Source organism: Macaca thibetana, chromosome 7, assembly GCF_024542745.1.
Source record: "Macaca thibetana thibetana isolate TM-01 chromosome 7, ASM2454274v1, whole genome shotgun sequence".
NCBI classification, from domain to species: Eukaryota; Metazoa; Chordata; class Mammalia; order Primates; family Cercopithecidae; genus Macaca; species Macaca thibetana.
This window is the reverse complement of record NC_065584.1, coordinates 13,204,520-13,231,494: the sequence shown is the minus strand read 5'-3', so window position 1 is coordinate 13,231,494 and position 26,975 is coordinate 13,204,520. Positions and strand designations below refer to the sequence as shown.

Below are 26,975 nucleotides of genomic sequence, written 5' to 3'. Positions count from 1 at the left end.
CATCTGTCTTGTAGCATATGTCAGAATTTCCTTCCTTTTCAATGCTGAATACTATTCCATTGCATGTATATACTATATTTTGTTTATTTATTCACCTGTTGATGAATTTGGGTTGTTGTACTTTTTACCCATTGTGAATAGTGTTTCTGTGAACCTGGGTGTACAAATACTTCATCAAGAGCCTGCTTTCACAGTTTGGAGATTTCTCAAACAACTTAAAATGTAATTCAATCTAGTAATACCATTACTGAGTATATACCCAAAGGAAAATAAGTTGTTCAACCAAAAATACCCATGCACATGTATGTTCATTGCAGCACTATTCACAACAGCACAGACATGGACTCAATGTATGTGCCCATCAATGGTGGATTGGATAAAGAAACTATGGTACATGGAAGATTCTCCTTCTGCCATAATTGTAAGTTTCCTGAGGCCTCCCCAGAAGCTGAGCAGATGCCAGCATCATGCTTCCTGTACAGCCTGTGGAACTATGAGCTAATTAAACTTATTTTCTTTCTTGTGTGGAAACACAGCTGATTTTTGTGTGTTGATTTTGTATCCTGCAACTTTGCTGAATTTGTATGCAGTTTAACAGTTTGTGTGTGTGAATCTTTAGTGTTTGCTACGTATGAGACTATGTTGTCAGTGACCAGAGATAAATTTATTTCTTCCTTTCCCATGTGGATACCATTTTATTCTTTTTCTTGCCCAAGGGCCCTGGTTTGAACCTCCAGTTCTAAATAGAAGTGGTTAAAGCAATCATCCTTAGTGAACATTATTATGTTAGGATTGTACTTCTGCAGAAATTTGAAAACTAACAGGTACAAAGTGTAGAAAGGAAAATACAAAATAAAATTAATACTAACATGACAACCCCAGTTTGCATAATGGACTTGAACTATGAACATAGGCTTAAGGGCAACTAATTGAATAAATGAAATGACCATGAGAAATTAGGTGAGACCAGTTCACCATGTGAACTGTTTTTCTTCATTTTCTGTATATGGGTCTTAACTTCCCAGAAGAGTTTATTCAGGTACAGCATATAGTATTAGCAATAGCACAGACATTTCCTCATTTAGCCAGTAGATACTAAAGGATCTCTTCGGTCAGGTTCTGTCAAGTTACCAACAGAAGCTACTTACTGATTGTGAAAGTTCAATTACACCATTATTCTGTCAAAAGCAAAAAAGGTAGGCATAAAAAGGGAAAAATTAAAGGGCCAAGAGTTTTGTTATGACGGGTAGTCTTGTTTCTTTGTCTTGGGAAAGTTGCCTACAGCATGAGCCCATCAACTTCTTTTCCTGGTTTGCAGTTTGAATGTCCCTGGTATGGTGTTAGGCAGTTTGGTGAACTCTCTGTGTGGCCCATACATCAGGCACAAGACTTGTCCCTTGAAATTTATACTAAATTGTCTGCTTTCAGGTTCTAGGGCTTTAGGAACAGAGCAATTCTTTTTCTTAGTTGGATAATTATAGCCAAATATTGAAGGAAATTAGGAAGTTAGGATCCAGTTCAATTTACAGGTAGATGACAAGACTCAAAATATTAGGAAAACAAGGCACAGAGCTACAATCTAATAACAGGTGTATTACAGGGATTTTGTCTCTAGAAACATAACTTTTTCTCTCTATAGTCATCCTGATTTTTACTAAAGATGGTCAGAGTAAGACAAATTTCTTTACATATAGTTTAATTTTGCTAGCAAATGTAGGGATTTGTCCACATACCAATCTCAGATTTAAAAACCTCATGAGGCTAGGAAGCCAAACCAAGGTAGACTACAAACATTGTTGGTAGTACCTATAACAATTTAAACATGACATTTCAGGCAAAACCTTGGTAATGTAATCAATGTTTCCAATTGTATTCTGTTATAAGGAAAGCAGATTCTTAATGACTTATGTAAATAATTATATTGTCATAAAAATAAGAATACTCAGGAATAGTTTCTGAAGTCTGGAGGGATCAGGCAGGAAGAAAAAATAAATGTTTTCACTTTTGTTCACAAATATATACTTTATCAAATTGCTGTAAACTATAATTTAAGACAAAAAGTATCCTTAAAACTGGAAATAATGTTTAAGAAAAGAACTAACAGTATTTCAAATAAAGAGGCTATACAAAGCCAAAATTACTTTTTATCAGTTCACTTAGTTTCAGTTCACTTAATTCTTGTTTTGCTTGATCTTGATTAGCAGTTTTATGAATTCATGTTTCTCCATTAGAATTCTGAAAATTTTTATTTCGCCCTTTTATCATAAAGTTATTAGAAGCCTGGAATAATCATGGTTAAAAATCTGATAAAAGTTCACCATAGCCAGAAATTCAGAAGGAAATTTGGTAATTTAGTGGTATACAGCATGATAACTAGAATTATGACTAATAACATATTTGATTTCTAAGAGTTCTATATAATTTTAAAACATTCATATCAATATTATACTCATAAATGTAACTGAAAGAAGATCTAGCATTATTTATCATTTGAAAATGCTTCCCATACAAGTTACCCAATAAAGCTAATCATTTAGTATCTCTACAAGATGAGAGATATACCCACTGAAGCTCTCCAGGGGTTCAACTGGAAAATTTCAAAGATAATTTTAGGTCAGAAAAATTTAATTTAGAACTTAATCCTTAGGAAGCCTGTCAAAGCTGTCAAAGGTTCAAAGCAATCAAAACAGAATCACAGTTTACCATGGAAATAATAGTCACTCATTTAACTAGAGTGATCATCAAAGACATCAAAAGCAATAAAGAAAGTTACATGGATGTGAAAAAAAAAAAAGCCCTTCATCCTTTCAAAGCTCAGTTTCCCTAAGTAACTCAAAAACAAACAAACAAACAAACAAACCAAAAACTAATAAAGACAACATGAAGGACTGGAAATGACAAAAGTATTTTTTCCTAGGCCAATTGCCAGTAGGTAAAAATAAACCTCTTGCAGTGTGATTGCTTCCCCTTACAAGAAGCTCATGTAGATAAACTGGAAGTCAAGCTTTATGAAAGGGTACTTGAATTTAGTCAGAAGAAGAATGTGTTCAAGGTTATGAGTATACACCATATCATAGAATAAGTAAACAAAAAAATCAGTACCTCAAGCAGGGGAATACATGGCTCTTAGAAAAAGTGAAAGCATATGAACTTGCCTGGTTACAGGAAACAATTCAGACACATCAAGAAAACCCAAGAATTCAGAATTGAATTATACTGGAGAGAAACATTGCTTTTCTAGACCTTCAAGACAAATATTTTCATGTCAGGCCACAACAGCAGGGTTCGAACCAGGGAAAATGATGATAGGAGAGAAGAGGAAGAGTGGAGAAAGAGGAAGAGTAGAAGTCAATGATGTATGGCAAATCCCAGACTTTAAGGTACAGCAAAAGTTGAACTGAGATACGAATCTGAGAAGCTTCAAGAGGAAAACTTTACCTTGAGAAAGGAAATTACCATTGTCAATGAAGATGACAACATTTCTCCCCTGAAGCCAGGAAATAAAATGAAGACGAAAAAAGAAAGTCTTCAGTTTAGAAGATTGCTGAAAATGTTCAGAATTCAAAATCAAAACCTCTTGCAAATTTTACTAAGATCGGATTGATCAGATCAATACTTCAAGATGATTTTGTTGCTCTAACATAGGTGACCAAAATCTTAGTTTTATATCTATCTATGTATCTCTATCTATCTATCTATCTATCTATCTATCTATCTATCTATCTATCCATTTTATCAAAGCTCAATCTTTAGAAAGACTTATAATTTCTTTTTAATGGTAGCCAACTTGATTGCATACAAAATTCCTTTCATAAATTCATCCTTTAAAAACCTTTCGCGACCTGCACAGACCTTTGATGACACACTTAATAGTTTAGTTTTATCCTATACTTCCTCTTTTTTAAAAAATAGTCACTTTACTTTAGGACAAAAATTGATTTTTTTTCTTACTATTTTGAAAAGTTATTCTCTTCTCTTTTTAAAACTTTCTTACCAATAATGCATCTTTATACTTATAACTTTCTTCACATCTCTCTTCTACTTACCGGTTTCTTTCAACCCTGTTAATATTTCCTTTCCAAATTCATATTTAAAACAATCCTTAAATAACCTTTTTTCTCAATAAAGAGCATAGTTTTATGCCTGTCATAATTTTTCTCATCAAATACACATTTTACTTTTTTGTACATTTTGTATACAAAATTATATACATTAATTAAAAATTTAACTCTTAGTAACTTTATTTCTAATGAAAACCTAGAAAGCAAGAAATTTGGAACTGTCTGTTACATATCAATATTTCGTAGATGAGAACCATTTTGTAATTTTAGAAATCTGTTTTCCCTTAACATGATTTTTTACATATATTAATAGACCCAAATATATTTAATCTTTCTATAGAACTTAAGAAGCTAAGAACAAGCTTATATTTGTGTTCAGAAATTTATGTTTCAGTATTTTATCTTATTTGAAAATAACCCAGACATTTCATAAATATCTATTACTTGATTTAACATAACTTTAAGATTTAAAATTACCAACAAGATTTTTGAAACTATGAAGTTTATTTATAAGTGTTTATGTCATTTAAATTTACCTTATTTATTTTTTAATAATTATATCCAGATTCCTTATGAAAACTGATATATTAAACAAAGCCAGTTATTATTTCAAGCTATTTCTTTGTTAACCATTTTTATGGCCTATGAATATCAGGCATTCGTCTTCCAAGTTAGTACCTTGCAGATTAATTACCTGGGTATCTTGCCCAAAAACTGAGGATCCGTAACACCTTTGTTACGGATCCATAACACCTTTGTTACGGATCCTCATAGCCAAGGATAGTTATCTCAAAACATTTATGTAATCCTCCATATTTTTCCTTTAAAACTCCTTGTCTTCCTTTACCTTTCTGAATATGCACATAGCTTATGATTGTATTCCCATTGCATTGCCCATTCCTGAATACACACCACTTGCTTTTAGAGACTCTCCGTCTTTGTGTGTTGTATAGGTTGGCATAACTGGATTCAGAAGTGGGACCTGAAGCAAGATCACCTTCAGTGGGCATCTGCGATTCTTGAGACTGGTGTTCAGTACTCACTTGAGCCCTCTGAACTCTGGTCTAAGGACTCACCAGGAGTCGCAGACTGGTGAGTCGTCTCTCAGGCAAAGCCTCCATTTTTGTAGAAGCTCTTTGACTTTACTTGAGATCTGATTCCAGTAAGGCCATCTTAAATAAAGAACCTCATATTCCTCCCAGGATGATAAGAGACTTTTTGGCATTTCTGACAAGCCTTTTCTGGTACAAAGACATTCATCTCTATGGTGAGTATACTCTTCTGGTTTCTATAGAACTTACATTCTGTGAGGCATGTCTTTTCGTGAATTAACTTTTGGTTAATTCTGCTTGCCTGATTTAAGGTTTTGTTTCATCTGCACACCTGGCTTAAAATTTGTGGGCAATCTGATTTTGGTCTCATTTTGGTTTGGTTATGCACATATATAAATAATTTAGATCTTTTACTTTTTTCCCCCCTTGCTTGTTTCTGAACATCTTCCAAGAGCAAAAATTAACATTCTAAATGGTAAGCATGAGACAGCAAATTAAAAGTCATTCAGGCAGTTGCCACCATCTAAAACAAACTCCTGACATTACCTGGCAGGATTTACAGGACTTTCTTTGCTCTTGAGAGAGTAAAAGTAAATCAAATCTAATTCAGTTTGCATTTTATAAGGGTAAATATTATCAGTATTTGCTTTATGATTTTTGGGTTTTCTGCCTTCTTTAGAAAGGCCTTATCCACTTAAAAAATTAAGAAAATAAATCGCCTCATACTTTCTTCCAGAACATTGATATTTCTGTTTTAATATTTGATATACCCAGAGGTCTCAACACCGTTATTTACCCTGGACTTTATCCCTTAACTCCTGAGCTCATTGTGGTCCACAAGAATACAGATCCCAAAGCTTTCTCCTCATTGTGTGGCCTCCCCAATTTACCCTTTTGTTACTCATGTCCTCTTTATTTATCTCTCCTAAAAAACTCTAAACACTCAATTAAGTGTTCTGACCCACCTCCGGAAAGGTCTCTCTTTTGTCATTGCTGGCTCTATCTCTTAAATTTCCTCCTAGGAAATAACTACCTTTTATATCAGATGAGCTGTAGAGTTAGAGATACACGCCAGGGAAACAGTGAGGGCCCCAGTAGGTAAAGGATGGGGCCATGAACCCAGATAAGAGAGAGGGAGAAGGTGATGGAAAAGATCACCAGGTCATCTGAGGAGTTAATGAATACATATCTCCTTTTCAGGCCAGGAGTTCTAAACAAGAGATCAAAGGTAGAGTCCCCTTGGGACAGAAGGGTGGGGCCCAGAGAGCCGTGGGGAGAAGACATAGTGTCCTCTGGAATCTGGGTAACAAGCTCTGAGGGGCCAGAGCTAAAAGGACACTCTTTCCTCCTCTGAGACACTTAGGGTGGGGGGCACAAGGTCTTGGACTCTGGGGTTTCTCAGGCTGGAGTTTCGAAGGAGTTGCATAAGAAAGAAGAAGCCTGAGGCAGTGGGGCCTGTTGCAGAGCTGGGCGGCATCCCCAAGGCTGAGTCCTTCCTGGCTCTGCAGGTGGAGACACAGGTGAACATCAGGACACCACAGGGGAGTCTCAGCCCGGGGAGGGCAGGAGAAGGGGAAAATCACACCCGACTGAGCCCCGCCCCCCAGCTCTTACCCTCTGTAGGGGCCCACCCTGTGCTGGGCACTTTGTGAGAGATGCAATTCCATCCCACAACTCACTCTGCCCTGCAGGATCACCAAGGTTCAGACACCTGGGTTCAGATCCTGGCTCTGGCCAAGAGGAGTTAAAACTCTGTGTGCCTCAGTTTCCTTCTATATTAAGTGCAGACAATAATCCAGGCAGGGAGGCTCACGGTGCTCTCTCCAGTGTCAGCTCCAGAGGAGGCTGAGGGAGAACTCCTCACCCAGCGCAGCCTGTGGGTTCTGTAGAGAGGCTCGCTGCGCTGCCTTGCACACAGGCCACCCCCATCCACTCTCAGGGCTTCTCGTGCTCATGGGCCAGTCTCGGGGTGTGTGGGGATGCTCAGTGCCTGTGTCCAGGAATCCTCTGTCCTGGAAAACAGCCTGGGGCTCCTCCAGCTCCTGTCAAGGTGTTTGTCTCCAGTGAGTCCGATCTCACCCGAGGGTGTCGCTGTTCTTCCCTGGATGGGCTCAGTCCAGCAGAACCAGCCTGCGCTGTTCCGCCATGTGGGAGTGTGGGAGGAAGGAAGCCCCGTGGCCGTCCAAGATCCGGGTTCCTCTCTCCTTGACACGCCCTCTGAGAAGTGAGGAGAGGAGTCAAGGCATTCGTACACGCTAGGGGCCTGGAACCGTGCCCGACCCTTGGAAGATGCCCAGTAATTGCCAGCTGCCTGAAGTCACCAGGCTTGTGTCTACCAAGACCCTGGCCTGGGAATCTCTCACCAGGAGCTGGAATCCTCGCTGCTTTGGCTCCATAGCCCGTTTGTGTGGGCACTTAGGGTGGTGACACCAGCTGCCAAGCGCCACCCGAGGGCTCCTGGGTGTGACTGGGAAGGACTGGTTCTCTCCACCCCAGTGAGGGGTCCTTGTTTCAGGATAAAGAGAGTTAGACCCCCTCATTCTCACTACATCTGCTTCTGTTTCATGTAACACACACAGTCACAGACACACACCGACTCAGAGACACACACAGACGCACTCACAGCCGCAGACACATCTTCAGTCTAGATAGAAACACCTAGACACATAGACACATCTAGACTCAGACACACACTCACACAAACAGGGAAACATCGCACACACAGCCTCACCCACAACCACCTACAAGCACACAGGAACACCTAGGGACCCTGACACACATAGACTTAGACACACAGACACACAGACTTAGACTCACATTGACTCAGGGACACACAAACACACAAACGCACAGACACACACATACATATCCACAGCCATATGCAGACACACACAAAGACAGAAATACCTAGACACACAGACACAAACACACACACTCACAGACACTGACACACAGACACACATGGTCACACACACAGAGACACACACACACAGACATACCCACGCAACCACACACATACACACAGACAGATGCACACACAGAGAGACGCACAGCCACACACAGAGACACACACATACACAGACACACACACACACAGAGACCCACACATAGACACAAACAGACATACCCACACAGAGACACACACACGCAGAGACACACCCACGCAGCCACACACACACACAGACACACACAAACACACACACGGTGGAGCCCCTCTCACTCTGGGCCACATGGACGCCACCAAAGGCTGCACATATGGCTTCCCCGACCCCTGGGTTAGGGCCTGGCGGGGAGGGAAGGTGTGGCAGTGGCCCCGCCGACGCCTCTGACAGCCTGCTTTGCACTCACAGGGTGGGGGCGTTCTCTCCTCATGCTGCCTGTGAGAACAGGAGGCTCAGCAATGTGGCTTCTCTGGGTCCCACAGTGCCACAGCGTTCTCCTAGCACTCATGCCCAGGCCCGGCTCTCTCCGGGTGACCCAAACTTGGCGGCCACTCCTGGTAGCCCCTTGCTCTTCCATAAGCTCCCAGGTCCAGGCCCTTAAACTGAGGATTCAGCCCCCTCCGTCCTGGCCCAGCACGTGCCTGCCCAGCCAGGTGCTCCATGAACACAGTTGAGGGGGACCTGGAGTCCACACACGGCCTCAGCGCACAAAGGGAGACTCAGAAACAACAGGGGAGGGGTTTGCAATCACACGCAGGCAGGGGGCAGGTCAGCCTTTCTTTAATGTCATCCAGGGAGGAGGCCAGGGATGGAGGGGAGGGGCTGAGGAGTGACAGGCAGTTATTTTTGGGTGGGATTCACCACTTTTCCAATGAAGAGCAGAAAGTTGGTGATGTCATCCTTGATGATGACCAGGAAGGGCCGGTTGAACATGATTGTCTGATACTTAGACCAGGCCTTCTCTTCCAAATGGAAGGTTCCGGTGGCTTCGGTCCCTTTCTCATCAACTGTCAGCACAGCCACATGCACAGCCTGGAGCGGAGAGAAGCAGAGATACATTCCGAGGCTGAGCTTTGCCCCAGCCCAGGCCTGGAGCAACGCCCATGTGGACAGCCGTATCCTGGGAGGTGAGGCACTCACTCCAGCCTTTCTCCACTCGGGTGGCCCTGACCCTCCACGTCCTCTCCCTCCCTGTCACACAGGCCTTGCTCCCTATCAAGGCTCTGGGTGATGGGGCTGGCTCCCCGCTGTCCACCTTCCCTACAAGTGCCTCTCCCCTGCTCAGGATGCACCCCCAACTCCCCGCTGCACGTCTGCTTCCAGGGCTCTCTCCTTTCTAGTACCCAGCTTTAAGCTCCTTGGGGATGTGGACTCTAACAGTGACCTTCACGGTGCCCAGACCCCGAAATAACGCAGCCATTCACGGAACTGCAGTTGCTCTTTGGTCACCTTTAGTTTTCCTAAATTAGTGTCATCTTTTGCTCGAATCACTCATTGGTTCAGGCTTGGTGATGCACCAAAAACTCCAAATCTCACAGATGAGAGGGGCCAAAAAGGCTTTCAAAATGACTGAGCCTAAGCTTTTTTGTATCAATACGGATAAATTAAGGCCCAGAACTAGAAGGTCCTGGGCAAAGGATCAGTGACACAATAGCAGGCGAGGCCCTGAAAGTGCCAGCTGCACAGGAGGCACCTCCCCAGCTCCGCCGTCGGGCCGTGGCCCATCTCAGTGAATCTCGGGCATCCTCAGGGCTCAGCCTGGGTCTTCATTTGTGTCTCTTAGCCCCTTCCTCAGCCTCAGGATGGAGCTGTGACTGCCACACAATCTGCCAGCTGACACCAGGGGACGACACGGTCTTCTGGGTGACCTCACCTTGGACAGCTTCAGGGGTGCCTCCTGACTGGCTCCAGAGAGGTCGGCCTCGTTGCTGAAGATCTTGATGATGCCCAGATTCCTGAGGACTCTCTTGAGTTCATAGGTTCCAGAAACGGACAGTTTGGGGAAATGTAGACTGACAGACCTGCCATGCAGGAAAGAGAATCAAGGCATGGAGCAGCATTTCTCCTGTTCTTCTGGAACCCACCACAGTACCAGGGCTTTCTTTCCTGACTGTTTCTACCACTTAGTGCCGTGTCCTCACCCATATCAAGATCAGAAGTCAGAGGGAGAGGATCAGAGAAAATAACTATTGAATACTATGCGTAGTACCTGGGTGACGAAATAATCTACACAACAAACCCCCAGGGTTTACCTATATAACAAACCTGCACATGGACCCCTGAACCTAAAAGAAAAATTTTAAAAAATAAAATAAAGCAATCGGAAGTTGACCTTGGTTTGTTTTTCTTTGAGCTCCTCTATACCCAGAATCAAAGAATGTTAATACCAAACTAATCATCTTGTTAAGGCAGTTTGAAATGCCACCTCCGTTGAGAAGCCCTCCAGGCAGATTCTAGGTGTCCTGGAAGCGTGTCTTATCCTGTAGTGTTGGGTCACCTGGCCCCCAGCCTGGAACATCCCCAGGGCCTCACACCCAGGGGAACATGGGGCTGGCAGCAGTACCCAGTGACATCCATTCAAGGTATGATAGAAGACTGACCACACCAGGCTGAGTGTTCCCCTCTTGTTTTCCATGGGGAGACAGAGCCGCCCCGAGCAGGCTCTGATCCGTTACCCTCTCAGCCTCCTTGTTCTTTCTCAACCCCTGGAGCAGGGACCTCAGGAGGCGTTTGAATGGGACAGAGAAATTCCAGCCTCCATACTTACTATGAACCTGAGACCTTTCGTATTTTCATCTTGGTTTTACAGTGTAAAAATAAAAATAAACCAGATCAAGAGGACATGGGCATAATTACGAATGCACAGATACACTAATGTGTGGCTTATGCTCAAGTATCATTTACTACAGGGCACCCAATCTAACAGCACCGATAAAGTGACAGAGAAACTCAAGCCTTCTGCTAACGTGCCCTGGCTGTTCCAATTCCGACCCTTGCTTTTCTGGGCCTAGCCACACAGGCTCTTCCCCCATCCCCACAGGGACAGTCTACCCTTGAACTCCACACTCCCCTGCTGCCTTTGCCAGGAAGCCCATCTGTTCCTTCTTGGTTCTGCCAGAATGTGTGGTGGTGCTGCTGTCCCTGCCCTGGGCACTGGATATTGGGAAGGGAGAGCGTCCACGCTGGAGTGACAAGACCTTTACCTCCTCATGGACCATGGATGGCGCTACCTGAACTCAGTGGTGGCCTCTGTCGGCTGCAGTAGCTGTGACCCAGGGATGTGGGGTCCACCCTCCCCAGCCCTCTGGCCAGTCCTGATGGGCCTCACTCCTGACATGGCTCAAAGGTCTGAGCTCAGCCCCTGCACTGGAAATCACCTTATGTCAAAGGCTCTCTGGATATTTTCAAGGTGGCTGTAGGTCAGTTTCTCTTCCAAGTGCCACATCTTCTTTGGGTCGGGCAGGATGAAGAAGGCAGTGGCGTTCCCCACATAGTGCTGTGCCAGCACCCAGCTGGATAACTCCTTGTCCCGGTGGATCTCAAATCTGCCCAGGTGGTTTATCATAGGCACTTTGATGATGGTCTTATCATCCACATGGAAGCCCTCTATCGTAATGCGCTCAGCCTTGAATTTATCTTTCCATTTGCCTGGGAAGAAAAAGGAAGGTGGGCATCACCCAGGTATGCGATAAAAGGGTGGAAGTGTGTGAATGAAAGGAACGCTGAGCCCCTTTGACGAGACACTTCCCTCTGCTTCACCTTCATCCTCTGTAAAATGGGATTCAAATGAAACTATCCGGCTGCTGGAGAGCTTTTGTGAGAATCACCTGAAGATAAAGAAGAATCCAGAGTTTCTAAGCAGCATTTACATTTGACTCTGTTTATCCTATAGTGGCTTGGGAATGGTTAATGAAAGTTAATGAGGAAAACCGGAACTCCTTATGCCTTGCCACCTCTGACTGGAGGCTTCCTGTCTCATGCAGAGGGCTGGCTCCCTCGAGATACGAGGACACATTCTGCTTAGTACTCCTGAGGCCTTTCCCTGGAGCGGCAGGGGAAACGCAGGTGCCTAGGCAGCCTCCCCTCTGCCATACCAAGACAGCTTCACCATCGAGGCATGCCCAGTGGGCAGGCGCCTCAGGGACCCCTGATCCCAGCTTTCTCATTGGACAGAAGGAGGAGACTGGGGCTGGAGAGGGACCGGGGCCTGCCCTAAGCCACAGCAGAGCCAGGACCTCAGTTGTGCTGACTGCAGCCTGGCTGCTCTCCACTGCCCTCCTTTGCCTCAAGAGCAAGGGAGCCTCAGAGTGGAGGAAGCAGCCCCTGGCCCTGCCTCCCACCTCCCCTCCCCTGTGCTGTTTTCCTGGAACAGTGGGAGCTGGCTTAGAATGCCCTGGGGCCCCCAGGACCCGGACATTTTAACCCTTCAGGGGTAGGAAGGCAGCCTGAGATACAGAAGAGTCTATCACCTGCTGTATGCCACACACTGTCCCCACGGTCTTTGTCACTTGTTTAATCCTTAAAACAACCTGACAGCAAGGATGCTATTTTGTCCATGCTAAGATGGGAAATTAGCACCTCAGAGAGGTAGAATGCATTGTCCTTTATCAAAAGCTAGTAAGTGGTAGAGGCAGGGTTTGAACCCCAATATTTTAGACCACAAAGCTGACGCTGCTTCTGGGATACTAGAGCCGTCTAAAGTATGTTTCCATGGAACTATCCCTTTATGCATGTGCTACAAAACATTTTTCTGGCTTTAGCATGTGGGAAGCATTTCATATTCTGTCCCCTACCTGTTAGGGATTTCCAATGAGTATTAGGACAATAAAGGCTCTGACAAGGTCTGTAGGGAAGATGATGGTTTGGCTGTCTTGAACTCATCATTCTTCAATCTTATTTGATCATGGAAAGTATTTTACTGTTCGTGTTTGGAAAATTGCAGAATCCATGTTAAATGCCCTGCCCTGCCATATCTCATAGTACGTTGTCTAGGAAAGCTTAAGAACTAGTAGTTTGAGAATATGTTTGGATTATTTCAGTGGAACAGGCTTGGGCAGGTGGTGCCACCTTACCGTGAAAGGAAATGTAATCCACCAGGGCAAGACTTGTGTTTTTTTTCAGATGTTTGACCAAATCCACTATTTTTCTTCCAGTTCTCTTCTCCACATAGTTGTTGATCTGCTCCTTGGCCTCCTCGGTGTCCCTGAAGTTGATGGAGGAGGCTTCTGAGTGGTACAGTTTCTTGATATCCTCCAAAAACGTGTCCACTAGCTTCACACTCTTGTTGACAAACAGGCTACTGCCGGTGGTCAGCTGGAGCCGGGTGTCTGGCCTAGCTTGGAGAACTTGCTGGAAGCATTCGTGGATCTTGGCCTCAGGCGTCTCCGTGAGATTGAAATTCAGGCCTTCCAGGATCTCCGTGCGAGTGTCAGCCTTAGTCCCCAGGGAGAGCATTACAAAGGCCATAGCCACGCTCGTTGGGGCGACTAAGATATTGCTGGTTTGTGATAGATCAGCCAGCTCTTTGTACAAATCAAAGGCGAGGTCGATGATATTATAGGAGATCTTCCGGCAAGCAGGGTCCTCCCAGTCCCCTTGATCATGGTGGGATGTATTCGTCTTCTGGGCAGCATCTTCCTGGGGATCCTCAGCCAGGGAGCTGGGGACCAGGTAGCACAGGCCTGCCAGCACGAGGACACACCATGAGACAGAGAATGGCATTGTCCTGCAAGACAGAGACAGAAGGCCAGGCCCTAAGTCAGGGCACAGGATGACTCCCAGTGACGAGGGATTGACATCGTGTGAATGCAACCATGAATTATTAAACATCCACCATGCGCCCAGCCCGTTGCAAGCACTTTCCTACATCATCATCATTGAAAGAATCAGAAAGATAGCAAGCATGTACAAGGTGCTTAGCATATGCCAAGAACTGTTCTAAGCACACACGTGTGTTAACTCATTGCTTTCTTGTAACAATCCTGTGAGGTGGTAATGCTACTATCCTCCTTTTACAGATGAGGAAACCAAAGCCCAGAGAGGTTAGGCTCATGCCCAAGGTCAGCAAACAGGAAAAGCCAGCATCCCTCAGCTTGGCCAGCTGGGTCTTGAGTCCTTGCTCTCTGCAGCTCCACTTAACTCTGTAATGACCTTGAGGTGCAAGTGCCACAGCCCCATTTTGTTTTATTTCATATTATTTCATTTTTTGGAGGCAGAGTCTAGCTCTGTCACCCAGGCGGGAGTGCAGTGGCATGACCTCGGCTCACTGAAACCTCCGCCTCCCGAGTTCAAGCGTTTCTCCTGCCTCGGTCTCCCGAGTAGCGGGGATTATAGGTGTGCACACCATGCCAGGCTAATTTTTTGTATTTTAATGGAGACAGGGTTTCGTCATGTTGCCCAGGCTGGTCTCAAACTCCTGAACTCAAGTGATCCTCCCTACTTGGCCTCCCAAAATGCTGGGATTAGAGGCATGAGCCACGGTGTCCAGCTCCCATTTTAGAAAAGAGGAAACGGGGGCACAGGAAGCATAAGGAACTTGCCCAGGGTTACTAAGGAAGTGGGTTAAGTCAGGATCAGCAATGACTTCCACACACCACAACAGTCCTTGGAGATCTCCATTGACCTCCCTTATTTAATGGACAAAGAAGCTCTGTCCCCAGAGGGACAGGATACTATGCTGTGACACACAGCCAGAGCTCAGAGGCGCTGTGTAAATCCAGCCCGCCTGATTTCTGTCTAGGCTCTCCCCAGATTCCACACACTTCATGCCTCTCCCTCTCCTCCCAACTGCGATAGCCTTCACCTTACAGGACCCTGGAGCCTGGTTTGATAATTGTCTGCGCCCTGTGGCATTCCTGGCCTGGGGAATGCTGCTGATTAAAGCACAGGACAGCCCTGTTTCTAGAGGCAATCGCAGACTTTGCCTTTCGTCTAAAGGTATGTCTTGTAATTTCTATTTTCATAGGATGGGAAAGGTGAACTCAGAGGGGTTCAGTAACTTGTTCATTTTTGTAGGATGGGAAAGGTGAACTCAGAGCGGTTCAGTAACTTGTTCAAGGCCACACAGCTGGTCAGGCAGAACTGGGAGCCAACAGGCCACCAACTGTTGGCCAAGTGCTCTGCGTAGAGCTGTAATACTGCCTCCTCAGAGGCTGGGACCTTGGATACTGCTCTTGGCCAGACCCGGAGGATGTCAGGGCTCCTGATCCTGGCCGTGTGGACATACTGGGCTGGGCAGTGCTATGCTGTGGGGGACTCTGCCATGCATCCTAGGATGTTTGACAACATTCTCAATAAAACCACAGTCATGTAGTCACCCTCAACTCACAGGGATGATGACAAACCATCCCCTGGCCTTGCTAATTGCCCCCTGTGGAGCTCCCCTGGGGTGGGGGCTCAGATCACCCTGGCTGTCTTGAAGGTCTCCTCTTGCCTGATTGGACAGAAGCTTCTCTCCTTTCAGACCAGACTTAAGTCAAGTGAGGCCCAGCTGAATCTGCCTGGGCCCAGGCCATGTGGGATGTCCATTCCTCCGGGATGGGGGCCCTGTTTAGGGTCCCCAGGATTGCATTGTGCCTGCTGTCCCAGGTCTCAGGAACCTACAGCCACTCTCCTCATTGACATGATGGAGCTCTGACATCTATAAGGCTCCTCCTGGACCCAGGGCTTAATGACAGCCCCCAGGGAGAGTCAGGGGCTGTGCCCACAGAGGAACCTGTGCCCCAGCCCCTGCAGCCTGGCCTGGACTTGCCCTACTATGGGTCGGGGTCCCTGCCACAAACATGGGCTGAGGAACCTGCTGTCAGCCAGGGGAGACTAGGGTATTGCTGGTTCCAGCCCTGGGCCTAACAGCAATACAGGACCCGGAGAGGTTGTTCTCTCCAGAAAAACATGAGTATGTGGGAGAGGAAGTGGTGACAACAGGCCTGGCTTCTCATCCAGGCTCCGTCACTCACCAACGATATGACCTCGGAAAAAGAATTCCACCTCTCCATCTTCCTTTTGAAATGGGAATATTGGGAGAATGAAGTGGAATCAATGTAAATATGAAGCTGGACAACGGGAAGGGGCCTCAGACGGGGAGGAGAGGGCTGGGTTTCGAACCCGCAAAGCCTTCAGGACCTGTGAGGGCCCCAGCAGGTAGAGGAGGGGACCATGAACCAGGTAGGAGAGAGGGAAGAGGGGACTGAAACGGTCCTCAGGCCATCAGAGAAGTTAATGAATTCACCTCACCCTTTCGGGCCAGAAGTTCTAACCAAGCGCTCAATGGCAGAGGCCCCTGGGGGCAGGAAGGTGGGGTCCAGAGAGCAGTGGGGAGAGGACACGGTGTCCTCTGGAATCTGGGTAACAAGCTCTGAAGGGCCAGAGCTAAAAGGGCACCCCTCCTCCTCTGAGACCCTTAGGGAGTGGCCGTGGGGTCCACCAGGGTCTCGGACTCTGGCTCAGGCTGGAGGTTCGAAGGAGTAGGGTAAGAAAAAGAGAACCTGGCTGGGCACGTTGGCTTATGCCTGTAATCTCAGCACTTTGGGAGGCCAAGGCGGGTGGATCAGCTGAGGTCAGGAGTTCAAGACCAGCCTGACCAACATGGTGAAACCCGGTCTCTATTAAATTAAAAAAAAAAAATTAGCTGGGCTTGGTGGCGCATGCCTGTAATGCCAGCTACCTGGGAGGCTGAGGCAGGAAAATCACTGGAGCCCGGGAGGTAGAGGCTATAGTGAGCCAAGATTGTGCCATTGCACTCCAGCCTGGACAACAGAGGGAAACTCCGTCTCAAAAAAAAAAAAAAAAAAAAGGAAAAGAAAAAAGGAAAAAGGAGCCTGATGCAGAGGGGCCTGTTGGAGAGCAAGGGGGCATCCCTAAGGCTGAATCCTTTCCGCCTCTACAGGTGGAGACACAGGTGAACACCAGGACTCCATAGGGGAGTCCCAGCCTGGTGAGGGCAGGAGAAGGGGAAAATCACACCCAACTGAGTCCCCCAGCTCTTACCCTCGGTAGGTGCCCACCCTGTGCTGGGCACTTTGTAAAAGATGCAATTCCATCCCCCAACTCATTCTGCCCCTCAGGATCACCAAGGTTCAGATGCCTGGGTTCAAATCCTCACTCCGGCCAAGAGGAGTTAAAACTCTGTGTGCCTCAGTTTCCTCCTGTGTGAAGTGCAGACAATAGTCCAGGCAGGGAGGCTCACGGTGCTCTCTCCAGTGTCAGCTCCAGAGGAGGCTGAGGGAGAACTCCTCACCCAGCGCAGCCTGTGGGTTCTGTAGAGAGGCTCGCTGCGCTGCCTTGCACACAGGCCACCCCCACGCACTCTCAGGGCTTCTCGTGCTCATGGGCCAGTCTCGGGGGGCGTGGGGATGCTCAGTGCCTGTGTCCAGGAACCCTCTGTCCTGGAAATCAGCCTGGGGCTCCTCCACCTCCTGTCAAGGTGTTTGTCTCCAGTGAGTCCGGTCTCACCCGAGGGTGTCGCTGTTCTTCCCTGGATGGGCTCAGTCCAGCAGAACCAGCCTGCGCTGTTCCGCCATGTGGGAGTGTGGGAGGAAGGAAGCCCCGTGGCCGTCCAAGATCCGGGTTCCTCTCTCCTTGACACGCCCTCTGAGAAGTGAGGAGAGGAGTCAAGGCATTCGTACACGCTAGGGGCCTGGAACCGTGCCCGACCCTTGGAAGATGCCCAGTAATTGCCAGCTGCCTGAAGTCACCAGGCTTGTGTCTACCAAGACCCTGGCCTGGGAATCTCTCACCAGGAGCTGGAATCCTCGCTGCTCTGGCTCCATAGCCCATTTGTGTGGGCACTTAGGGTGGTGACACCAGCTGCCAAGCGCCACCTGAGGGCTCCTGAGTGTGACTGGGAAGGACTGGTTCTCTCCACCCCAGTGAGAGGTCCTTGTTTCAGAATAAAGAGAGTTAGACCTCCTCATTCTCACTACATCTGCTTCTGTTTCATGTAACACACACAGTCACAGACACACACCGACTCAGAGACACACAATCACAGAAACACATAGACACACCCTCAGTCTAGATAGAAACACCTAGAGACAGAGACACGTGTGCACTCAGGCACACACACTCACAGACACACACACAAACAAGGAAAGACATTACAGTTATGCACCAACACACAGACACACACACACACAAAGGCACATTGACATATAACATCACACAGATATACAGATACTCAGATGCGCGCTCACACGCGCGCGCACACACACACACACACACACACACGGTGGAGCCCCTCTCTTCCTGGGCCATACAGACACCACAAAAGGCCACACACCTGACCTCCAGCACCTCAGGGCCCCTGACTTCCAGCACCTCAGGGCCCGGGCCTGGCAGGGAGGGAAGCTGTTGCCGTGACCCCGGCGGTCACCTGCAGACACCCTGTTCAGCAGGCCAAGGACAGTGATTCTCTGCTAACGAGAGCGGGAGGCTCAGGATGGTGGCTTGTCCATGTCACTCAGTGTCACAGCATTCCGCCTGCACTCAGGCTGGGGTGGGCCCTCCTGCGGTGACTGATGCCAGGCTACATCTCCTAGCAGCTCTGTGAGCTCCCCAAATCACCGATTTCTCTGACCCTCTGTTGACCACCTGTAAGCGAACCTGATAATACCTGCCCTACCTCCCCTCGTGGGGACATAGCTTCTAAGACAGTGCTTTGTGAGTTGTAAGAAACTGCAAACATTCTTAGCCACCTTGATGGAGAAGATAATGAGAACGAGCACCTGCCCCTTGGGAGGGGCTCCCAATAAGCCCGGGTCAGCCATGTTCACTTCAGTATAAGGCAGTCTGTTGTATTCCTTTCCCTGGGCTAAGAGAGAAATCGCAGCTGTGCCCCGGGGAAGGAATAGAATGAAACGGTGGTGGTGGAAGTGCTCGGGAGAAGGTGCCTGCTGTACAGACAGACTCCAGGCTCAGCGAGGGGCCTGTCCTCCTGCTGCCCCTCCTCAGGAGGCCAAGGCCTGTCTCTGTCTGGAACAGGGGACATGGGACCCAGACACCATTGCAGGGTGAGCTTAGAAAGGCCACCTATATCCTGTTCCTGAGGCTACACACAGGTCACCTCTGAAGTCATTTTTGCTGCAGAATCTGCCTGAGAGTCGGGGTTTTGCCCTCTTTTCCACTTTGCTCTCACCTGGAGAGGCTCCCTGTTGGAAGGGCTGTGAGTCTGCACCCCCCAGGGGGCACACCCACCTCCAGATCTGGCCCTGGCCCTGCTGTGCCACTCCCTGAGAGAGCGACCCCACCATTTCTCTCCGTCCCCTGGCGGGGGAGTTTCTCCCTGGCTTGGAGCTTTGGTGCTGCTGGCCCTCCACCTCCAACCCTCTTCCTTCTCCTTCTGCACCTTGACCCTTCCCGACATCCCAGTGCGGTCTGGGTTGGGCTTCCACAGCTCTCCCTGGTGGCGCTTCCTTCACACTCATTTCATTCGTTCCCTCTTCCGGCCCCATCATCCCCTCACTGGTAAAGAAGGGCCTTCTACAGGCTCAACAGCGCCCCCCAGAGATATGTTACCATCTATGGGAGAAATGTCCTTGCAGATGTCATTAAGGATCTTGACAATCCAGATTGTCAAGGAGAAGACAATCCAGGGGGGCCCTAAATGCTATTGCAGGTATCCTTCTGAGGGGAAGGGGGAGGGAGACCTGACAGAGATGGAGGAAGAGGGGGCAGTGTGACAACAGAGTCCGCCACTGGAGGAGCAACTAATCAAGCAACGCCAGCAGCCACCAGAAATTGCAAGAGGAGGAAGTGGCACATCCCCTAGAGCTTCCAAGGGCACTCGGCCTTCCTGACACTCTGACCTTGTCCCGGTGACACTGTTCTGGATTTCTGGCCTCCAGAACTGTAAGAGAATGCATTTCTATTGGAAACCACGGAGCTCGTGGTAATCAGCTACGGCAGCCACAGGGGCTCACACGGGGTCCTCACCTCTGCTGCTTCTGCCGCAGTCTCCACGCGTCGGTCTCAATGTGAGGTGTGATTTTTAAGAGCAGCCCGGGCCTTTTCCCTGTGCCTCCCCTGCCCCAGATCAGGCGTGGGCGCAGGGCACACAGGTGAAAGGCTGACGTGGGGCCGGCCTGAAGCCCTTAGAGCTCTATAGACTGTCAGGACTCCAGGGACCTCAATGCTCACATTCTCTGGTGAGGAAACTGAGGCTCGGGGAGGGGATGTCCCCAGTGTCAGGTGGCACATTACTGGTAGACCTGGTAAAAGATCCCAGGCTGACTCCCAGCTCCGGATCACTGGCAACAAACGCGTGATTATCTGTAATTTATTCCTCTGTTAGTTCCTTGCCAGAGCATTGGGCATTGGAAGAAGGTAGCCACACCACTCAACTAATACTTTTGGAATCTACAGTATTCATTAATGTTTGATGGTCATTTAAGTAGCAGCACTTTTTTAGGGTGACGCTTTGCACATTAATCCACAAAAGTAACCTAGGAGTTAGGTATTATTTTACCTGTCTTGCAGGTGAGGGCGCTGAGGCACAGACAGCTGTAACAGCCCACTCAGGATTGCATGCTAAGGAGACAGTGGAGTTGGGATTCCTGTGTTCTTTCAACTTTGCTAAGAAGCCCTTAGCAATTGCATCCTAATATTTTAATGCTGAAGGACACTTACTTGATCAATCTCAGAACATATTTTGAGGGTATTAACTGCCAATTAAAAGGAAAAAAAAGTTTTTTTTACTTAATACACACTGCTGACTTTTTTTGCTCCCCGTGCCCTCTGTCAAGGAAGCCCAACAGAGTTTAAACACAATTCTATTAGCCCTGATTGTTCATTCGTTTTTGCTGATGTTGTTCCTAAATCATCCCAAACAATGAGCACTTCAATTCTGGAAAATCAGCTTTGACTTCTGAGAGCAAATGCCCCGGAAACTGTTGGCCAACACTGCGTGGGGTGGTGGCCGTCCCCTTGCTGGCTTGAGCCTCTATTACTCTCTCCTGTGTGGCTCAGCACTCACATCCCCACCCTTTCCTGCTCACCACCGGATCTGGGCTTATTTCTGCATGGCCTGTGCTGAGTACCTTGTAACTAGAACTTTCTAATGGAGTTTCCTTGTGGGAATTCCTTTAGCTTTCCTTGTGTTTTTCAGATCTTAGTCACCCTCCCAGGCTTGCATAGTAGTTGAAGACTTATTTGATGCATTTCACGAATTCTGGTTATATCAGTCAGGACGGGCAAGGATTGTGCTGCAGCAATCAAGAAGCTCACAGCTCAGTTCTTCAACCCTTTAGCAAGGACTGATTCCACTCTATTTGTTCCATGTGGGATGAACAGAGGGGCTTTACCCACCCTGGGGACACAGCAACCAGGTTGAAGGAGGTTTCAGCTCCTCACTTCCCTGCTCCAGACCATGTGACTCTAGTTCCTTTCATCATTCCTGATGTCACGATTTCAATAGTAAGTGTGATACCAATGACAGTTATCAGAAAACTCCTAGACTGCCATTGAAGAGTCTGCTGTCAGCGTCTTCCCAGCTTGGATAATCAGCCCCTCTGCCCTGCCCAAGTGCCACTCATTTAAGGAAAAGGGCAAATGGATATGACATGTTATTTTTTTGTTTCTGATAAAGCTGATATTGGAGGGTGAGGCTTATGCCTGCTGGGATTTGGGCTTCTAAAACCTGACCTCTCATGCTGGTCAGCTTCACCATCTCCAGCAATGTGAGATTCAGGCCCGGTCTATCCTTGGCTCCACAACTAGGCCAGAGGAAGATTTCTAGGCTGCATGGGACAAGGACAAGGGACTTTAGAGAAATAAGACATTTCATCGAGACCTCAAATTCGATTTACATTTTGCAGATGAGGAAACTATGGCACAGAGAAGTTGAGGAACTTCCCTGAGATCACACAGCCTGCCCTCTCCCATATGATGAAGAAGTGAGACTCCTGCTTTTTTGGGTTGCTGCTGGGTCTCTGCTGGGGAGGGAGTTTGCCTCAGTGAGGGTGCCCTTCTCTGACTTCTTTACTCAGGGTCATTCCATTTGTCCTTTTAGAACTGAGCCGGGTTCCTGCAGAAGCTGTCCCTGGCTCTGAGTCTTGCCGTGTGCCTTATTCACTCCACTGCCTGTGAATTTTCCAACCAAGAACAACACAAAGGCCTCAGCCTTTCAAGGAGCCCTTGGGGTGTTTGAGGTCATCTGTGGGTGTATACTGACCATTTCTCACGCCTCTGGAAAGGTCCCGGGCTGCACCCTGACCCTCTCCACCCAGATCCATGGACGCACGCCTCGTTTATTCACCGTTCCCCACCGCCGTAGATCAGCACTCTCCCAGGGACGGACCTGGGTTTCATCTCTCTATCCCCCATACGCAGCTCCTGTTTGCTTGTTTGTTGTTTGAATAAATGCTGCCTGCTCGGATTTATGGGAGGATCAAGTTGCTCCTGGGAAGGAGATCAATGTATAATCTGTATTTCCCATTTCTGGTGTGAGAACCTAGAAGCTCCCTGACTATCGTCCTCTTAACAAATGGGGCTCACAGGGTGCCCTCTGTCTGGCAGAGCTTGCACTTCAAACCAAGGCTTCCTTTGTTTAGGCTTAAAATCTCAAATTCGTGTGTTCTGTCCCCTGCAAACTCCTAGGTGGGGTAAAAGGTCATGACTCTGAGGTTCCCGGCTGAGCTCGCCGCTGTTTTCCGTGTTTCCCTCTCATCTGTTTCAGAGCAGGATGAGGTTCCTGCCTGCAGTGGGAAACTGACTCGGAACACCCAGGATGCCCCGCAGCTCGGCCTTCAGCTGTTGTTAGAGCACAGCAGGTTGACGCAGTGCGGTTCTGGAGGATGGAGTTTTTATCGTGTTCCCATATGGACTGAGGAAGTGTGTGCAGTTGGGGACAGCCAGGCCTAAGAGCGGAGAAGTCCTGCCTTCCAGGCCCACACTGGACAGAGCATTTGACCTGCTGGGCCTCAGTTTCCCCATGTGTACTTTGGGGATAATGATTCCTAGGCTGAGTCCTGCAGGACCTGTCTGGAGGATCACATTAGACAGTGAATGCATTTTTTAAAAAACTCTGGAAGATACAGTGAAGCTGAGGTCTTATGGCTGTTGCCTCACGGACTTGTGACATGTATTTGTCTTCCTCCTAATGAGGTTGTCATGACACTCTGCCCACCCCTGACTGATCCCTGTTGATTCCCACAGGAGCCCAGGAATTCCTCTGGGAGCTTATGCTGGTTTGAATGGAGTCTCTCCCAACCGGACTGTCAACTCGTGTGTGACAGACGATTCTTCAAAGTAAAACGATGGTGTCTAAGGTGATGCCCTCAGCACTGCAGCCTCCTTCCCTGTCCTGGCTGCTCCGGAAAGCCCACTTGTCTTTGACTCTGCCCCTGTTCTCCTACCAAATGCCAGTTAAATAAGAGGAGTCCTGTGGGTCGCCCAAGGCCGCGGGCTGTGTCAACATCTGGTGGATGAGCTTCTGCTCACCACCTTCAGCTCAGGGCCTGCTCCACATTGGGTGGAGGGCGTTTTTCTCATGAAGCGTGCTAGGCGTGAGCTGTGGGCCACCAGCAACCCTTATGGTTTAAGGAGGAATTAGCTCTGCAGAAGTTTAGCATGACCCTCGAAGGGGAGAGTGTGGTGAGGTGGTGTGGTTCAGAGGAACGAGTAGCCCATCAAGCCAGCTTTGCCACTTATGAACTATGTGACATTGTGGGAGACCAGCAGCCTCTCTGAGCCTCAGTTTCCTCATATGTAGATTTGGAGTTTAAGAGCACAGCGGATCTACTCACACATCACAGTGCTGCTACAGTTATTAAATGAGAAATAGCCAGGGAGGTTCTTCACAGGGATGTCTGATTCACAGAAAGCTCATAAATGCAAGAAATGTAGCTCTATTTATTCTCTGCTCTAATAGGTGTAAACGGTGTTTTATTATCTGACTTGAACATCGTACCAACTCAAAGGCAGGTCTTACTGGCCACGGCTGTGGCTCAGAAAGGTTTGGCGACTTCATGAAGGTCACACAGCTGGCAGGGGGATACCGGTCTTCAGACTCTCAGGTCTGGTGTCATCCTAGGAGGCTTGGTGACGGTCATATCTTTAATGTATTTGTGGAGAGTGAAAGGCTGTCACTGAGTAAGCTTAAGAGAACAGGAGACTTGTGTGGGAAACAGTTGGTATCCATTGATTAGGCTGAATCATGTTGAATTGCTAATTTCACCATTTTGAACTACAAAAATCACTATTTGGTATGACTCAACCTCATCCTTTAAGCACACATTCATGACAGTGAGTGGTTAGACAGGGATTCCAAGATTAGTTTGGGATGGGTCAGTGCCTTCCACAGGACAAGGCAATTCCTGGTAGAGACAGAGGGAGCAGCCTGTCCTTCAGCTGGGGGCTCAGGGGACCTCCTGGCTGCTGTGCCCTTTAGCAGAGCCTTGGAGGATGGAAGGACCCTCCTGGCCCTTACCACAAGGGCTATTCCGGAACAGCCTCCTTCCATGGCACTGGAGCTGCGGCTGCCCTCTGAAGACTGCAGGGACAGCAACAGGCACAAAGAAGTCAGGCTGCATGTGGCCCCAGTCAGGACTCAGGGGAGAAAGAGAGGGGTTGCAGGGGTCAGTGGGTGCTGTGCTTCCTCTCCCATAGCTGGGGAATCCTTGTGATGGCCTTCGTGAGCCATCAGCAGGCCTATGGCCACATGACTAGGGAGGAGAAGGGATATAGGGTAATGGTCTTGTGGGGACTGCTGGGTCTGGTTGAGTCTGAGGAGGAGATAGAGAAAAAGAAGCAGAGACCCTCCTCTTCATCTGAGGAGAAGGGACCTGATTCTAAACTGAGACATGTGAGGCTTTACGGGGCAGCGATGGAAGGACAAGGGCAGAATAGGTGTCCTTGTCGCCCCATGGAGAATGGGCTTCAGGAGGAATCTGCTTCAGTTGTTTTCCAGAGTGCCCAAGAGGCGCAGGGCCCAAGCCTGGTTAGGTGACAGTGGGACAAGAAGAGGACACGGTCCTCTCTCTTTTGTTGTTGCAGATGCCACAAAACAGGGCTAGGGCATGGTCAGGCAGTTCTCGGGCTCCCAGGAGGGCAGCCTTGGGGTGGGCACAGGCAGCCCTGGCAGGATGAGGAACTCTGGGTGGCGGGGAGTGGGGGATGAGCAGGGGGACATGAAGATGCTTGGAGGAGCCTGGGGTCATGGGCTGGTATCTGATTCCTCCCCTGTGATCCCTTATTAGGGACTCCAAGACAGGACAAGGAAGACTGGAGCTCTCCAGAAACAGATGGGCCCAGGTCCGTAAGCTGAGGATTCAGCCCCCTCCATCCTGGGCCAGCATATGCCTGCCCAGCCAGATGCTCCATGAACACAATTGAGGGGGTCCGGAGAGAGCACTGTGACCTGGAGCCCACACACGGCCTCAGCAGGCAAAGGAAGACCCAGAGACAACATGGGAGGGGTTTGCAGTCACACACGCAGGCAGGGACCAGCTCAACCCTTCTTTAATGTCATTCAGGGAGGGGGCCAGGGATGGAGGGGAGGGGCTGAGGAGTGACAGGCAGTTATTTCTGGGTGGGATTCACCACTTTTCCCATGAAGAGGGGAGACTTGGTATTTTGTTCAATCATTAAGAAGACAAAGGGTTTGTTGAACTTGACCTCGGGGGGAATAGACATGGGTATGGCCTCTAAAAACATGGCCCCAGCAGCTTCAGTCCCTTTCTCATCGATGGTCAGCACAGCCTTATGCACAGCCTGGAAGGGAGAGAAGCAGAGACATGTTCTAAGGCTGAGTTGTGCCCCAGCCCAGGCCTGGAGCAAGGCTCACGTGGACACCTCCCAGGAAGTGTTCACTCAGGCCTTTCTCCCGCTGCACAGCCCTGGCCCTGCACATCCTCTCCCTCCCTGTCACACAGACCTTGCTCCTCCTCAAGGCTTTGGCTGACAGGGCTGGCTCCCCTCTGTCTATCTTCCTGACAAGCGCCTATGCCCCTGCTCAGGGTGCACCCACAACTCAGAAGGGGAAAGAGCATCGCCACTCCACGCCTGTCTCCAGGGCTCTCTCCTTTCTAGCACACAGCTTGAAGCTCCTCGAGGACATGGACCCTGACAGTGACCTTCACAGTGCCCAGATCCCAAGACAACGCAGCCGTTCACGGAACTGCAGTTGTTCTTTGGTCACCTTTAGTTTTCCAAAGTAAGAGTCATCTTTAGCTGACATCATTCATTCATTCAGACACCAAATCTCACAGATCGAAGGAGTCACAAAGTCCTTTGAAACAACTTAGCCCAAACCTTTCTGTGTCAATATGGATAAATCAAGGCCCAATGTCTAGAAGGTCCTGGGCAAAGATGAAATTCGGGGTCGGTGACACAACCTCAAGGGAGGCCCTGAAAGTGCCAGCAGCACAGCAGGCCCCTGCCTGGCTTTGCCGTCTGACCACGTCCCGCGTCAGTGAATCACGGGCATCCTCAGGAGCTCAGCCTCGGTCTTCATTTGTTTCCCTTGGCCCCTTCCTCAGCCTCAGGACAGAACTGCAGCCCCCATACATCCTTCCCTACAGATCCCGGGGTGCAACAGGGTCATCAGGGTGATCTCACCTTGGAGAGCTTCAGGGGTGCCTCCTCCGTGATCCCCGAGAGGTCAGCCCCATTGCTGAAGACCTTAGTGATACCCAGGTGGCCCAGGACTGTCTTCAGATCATAGGTTCCAGTAATGGCCAGTCTGGGTAAATGTAAGTTGGCAGACCTGCCGTGCAGAAAAGAAATTCAGGGCATGGCACAGCATTCCTCTTGTTCTTCTGGGACCCACCGCAGTGCAAGTGTTTTCTTTTCTGATTATTTCTGCCACTTACTCCTGTGTCCTCCACCCACTCTAACATGGGAACTTGGCTTTGGTTTGTTCTACTATTAGCTCTTCTACACTGAGTCAAAGAATGTTAACATCAAATGAATCATGAAAGCTTGAAATG

At 48.4% G+C, this 26,975-nt stretch overlaps 3 protein-coding genes across 4 annotated transcripts in view; all 3 read right to left on the bottom strand.

The window, feature by feature from the left end:
* The window catches only part of DDX24 (DEAD-box helicase 24), a 463,245-nt gene that overhangs the window by 315,437 nt on the left and 120,833 nt on the right, over positions 1-26,975 (bottom strand). The window lies entirely within an intron of this gene.
* LOC126959671 (alpha-1-antitrypsin-related protein) lies at positions 8,820-13,780 on the bottom strand. Its single transcript, XM_050799140.1, has 4 exons — positions 13,128-13,780; positions 11,433-11,703; positions 9,929-10,076; positions 8,820-9,087 (listed from the first exon to the last, which is right to left on the bottom strand). Exons 1-4 carry the CDS (start codon positions 13,774-13,776, stop codon positions 8,896-8,898), a joined length of 1,260 nt encoding a protein of 419 aa, XP_050655097.1. The 5' UTR covers positions 13,777-13,780; the 3' UTR covers positions 8,820-8,895.
* The window catches only part of LOC126959657 (alpha-1-antitrypsin), a 401,225-nt gene continuing 399,740 nt past the window's right edge, over positions 25,491-26,975 (bottom strand). For both annotated transcript variants that reach the window (XM_050799090.1, XM_050799088.1), the window contains 2 exons: positions 26,605-26,752; positions 25,491-25,758 (listed from right to left, as the gene is read on the bottom strand). In XM_050799090.1, coding sequence (XP_050655047.1) covers positions 25,567-25,758; positions 26,605-26,752 — 340 coding nt within the window. In that variant the 3' untranslated portion in view covers positions 25,491-25,566. The remainder of the gene's footprint in view (positions 25,759-26,604; positions 26,753-26,975) is intronic.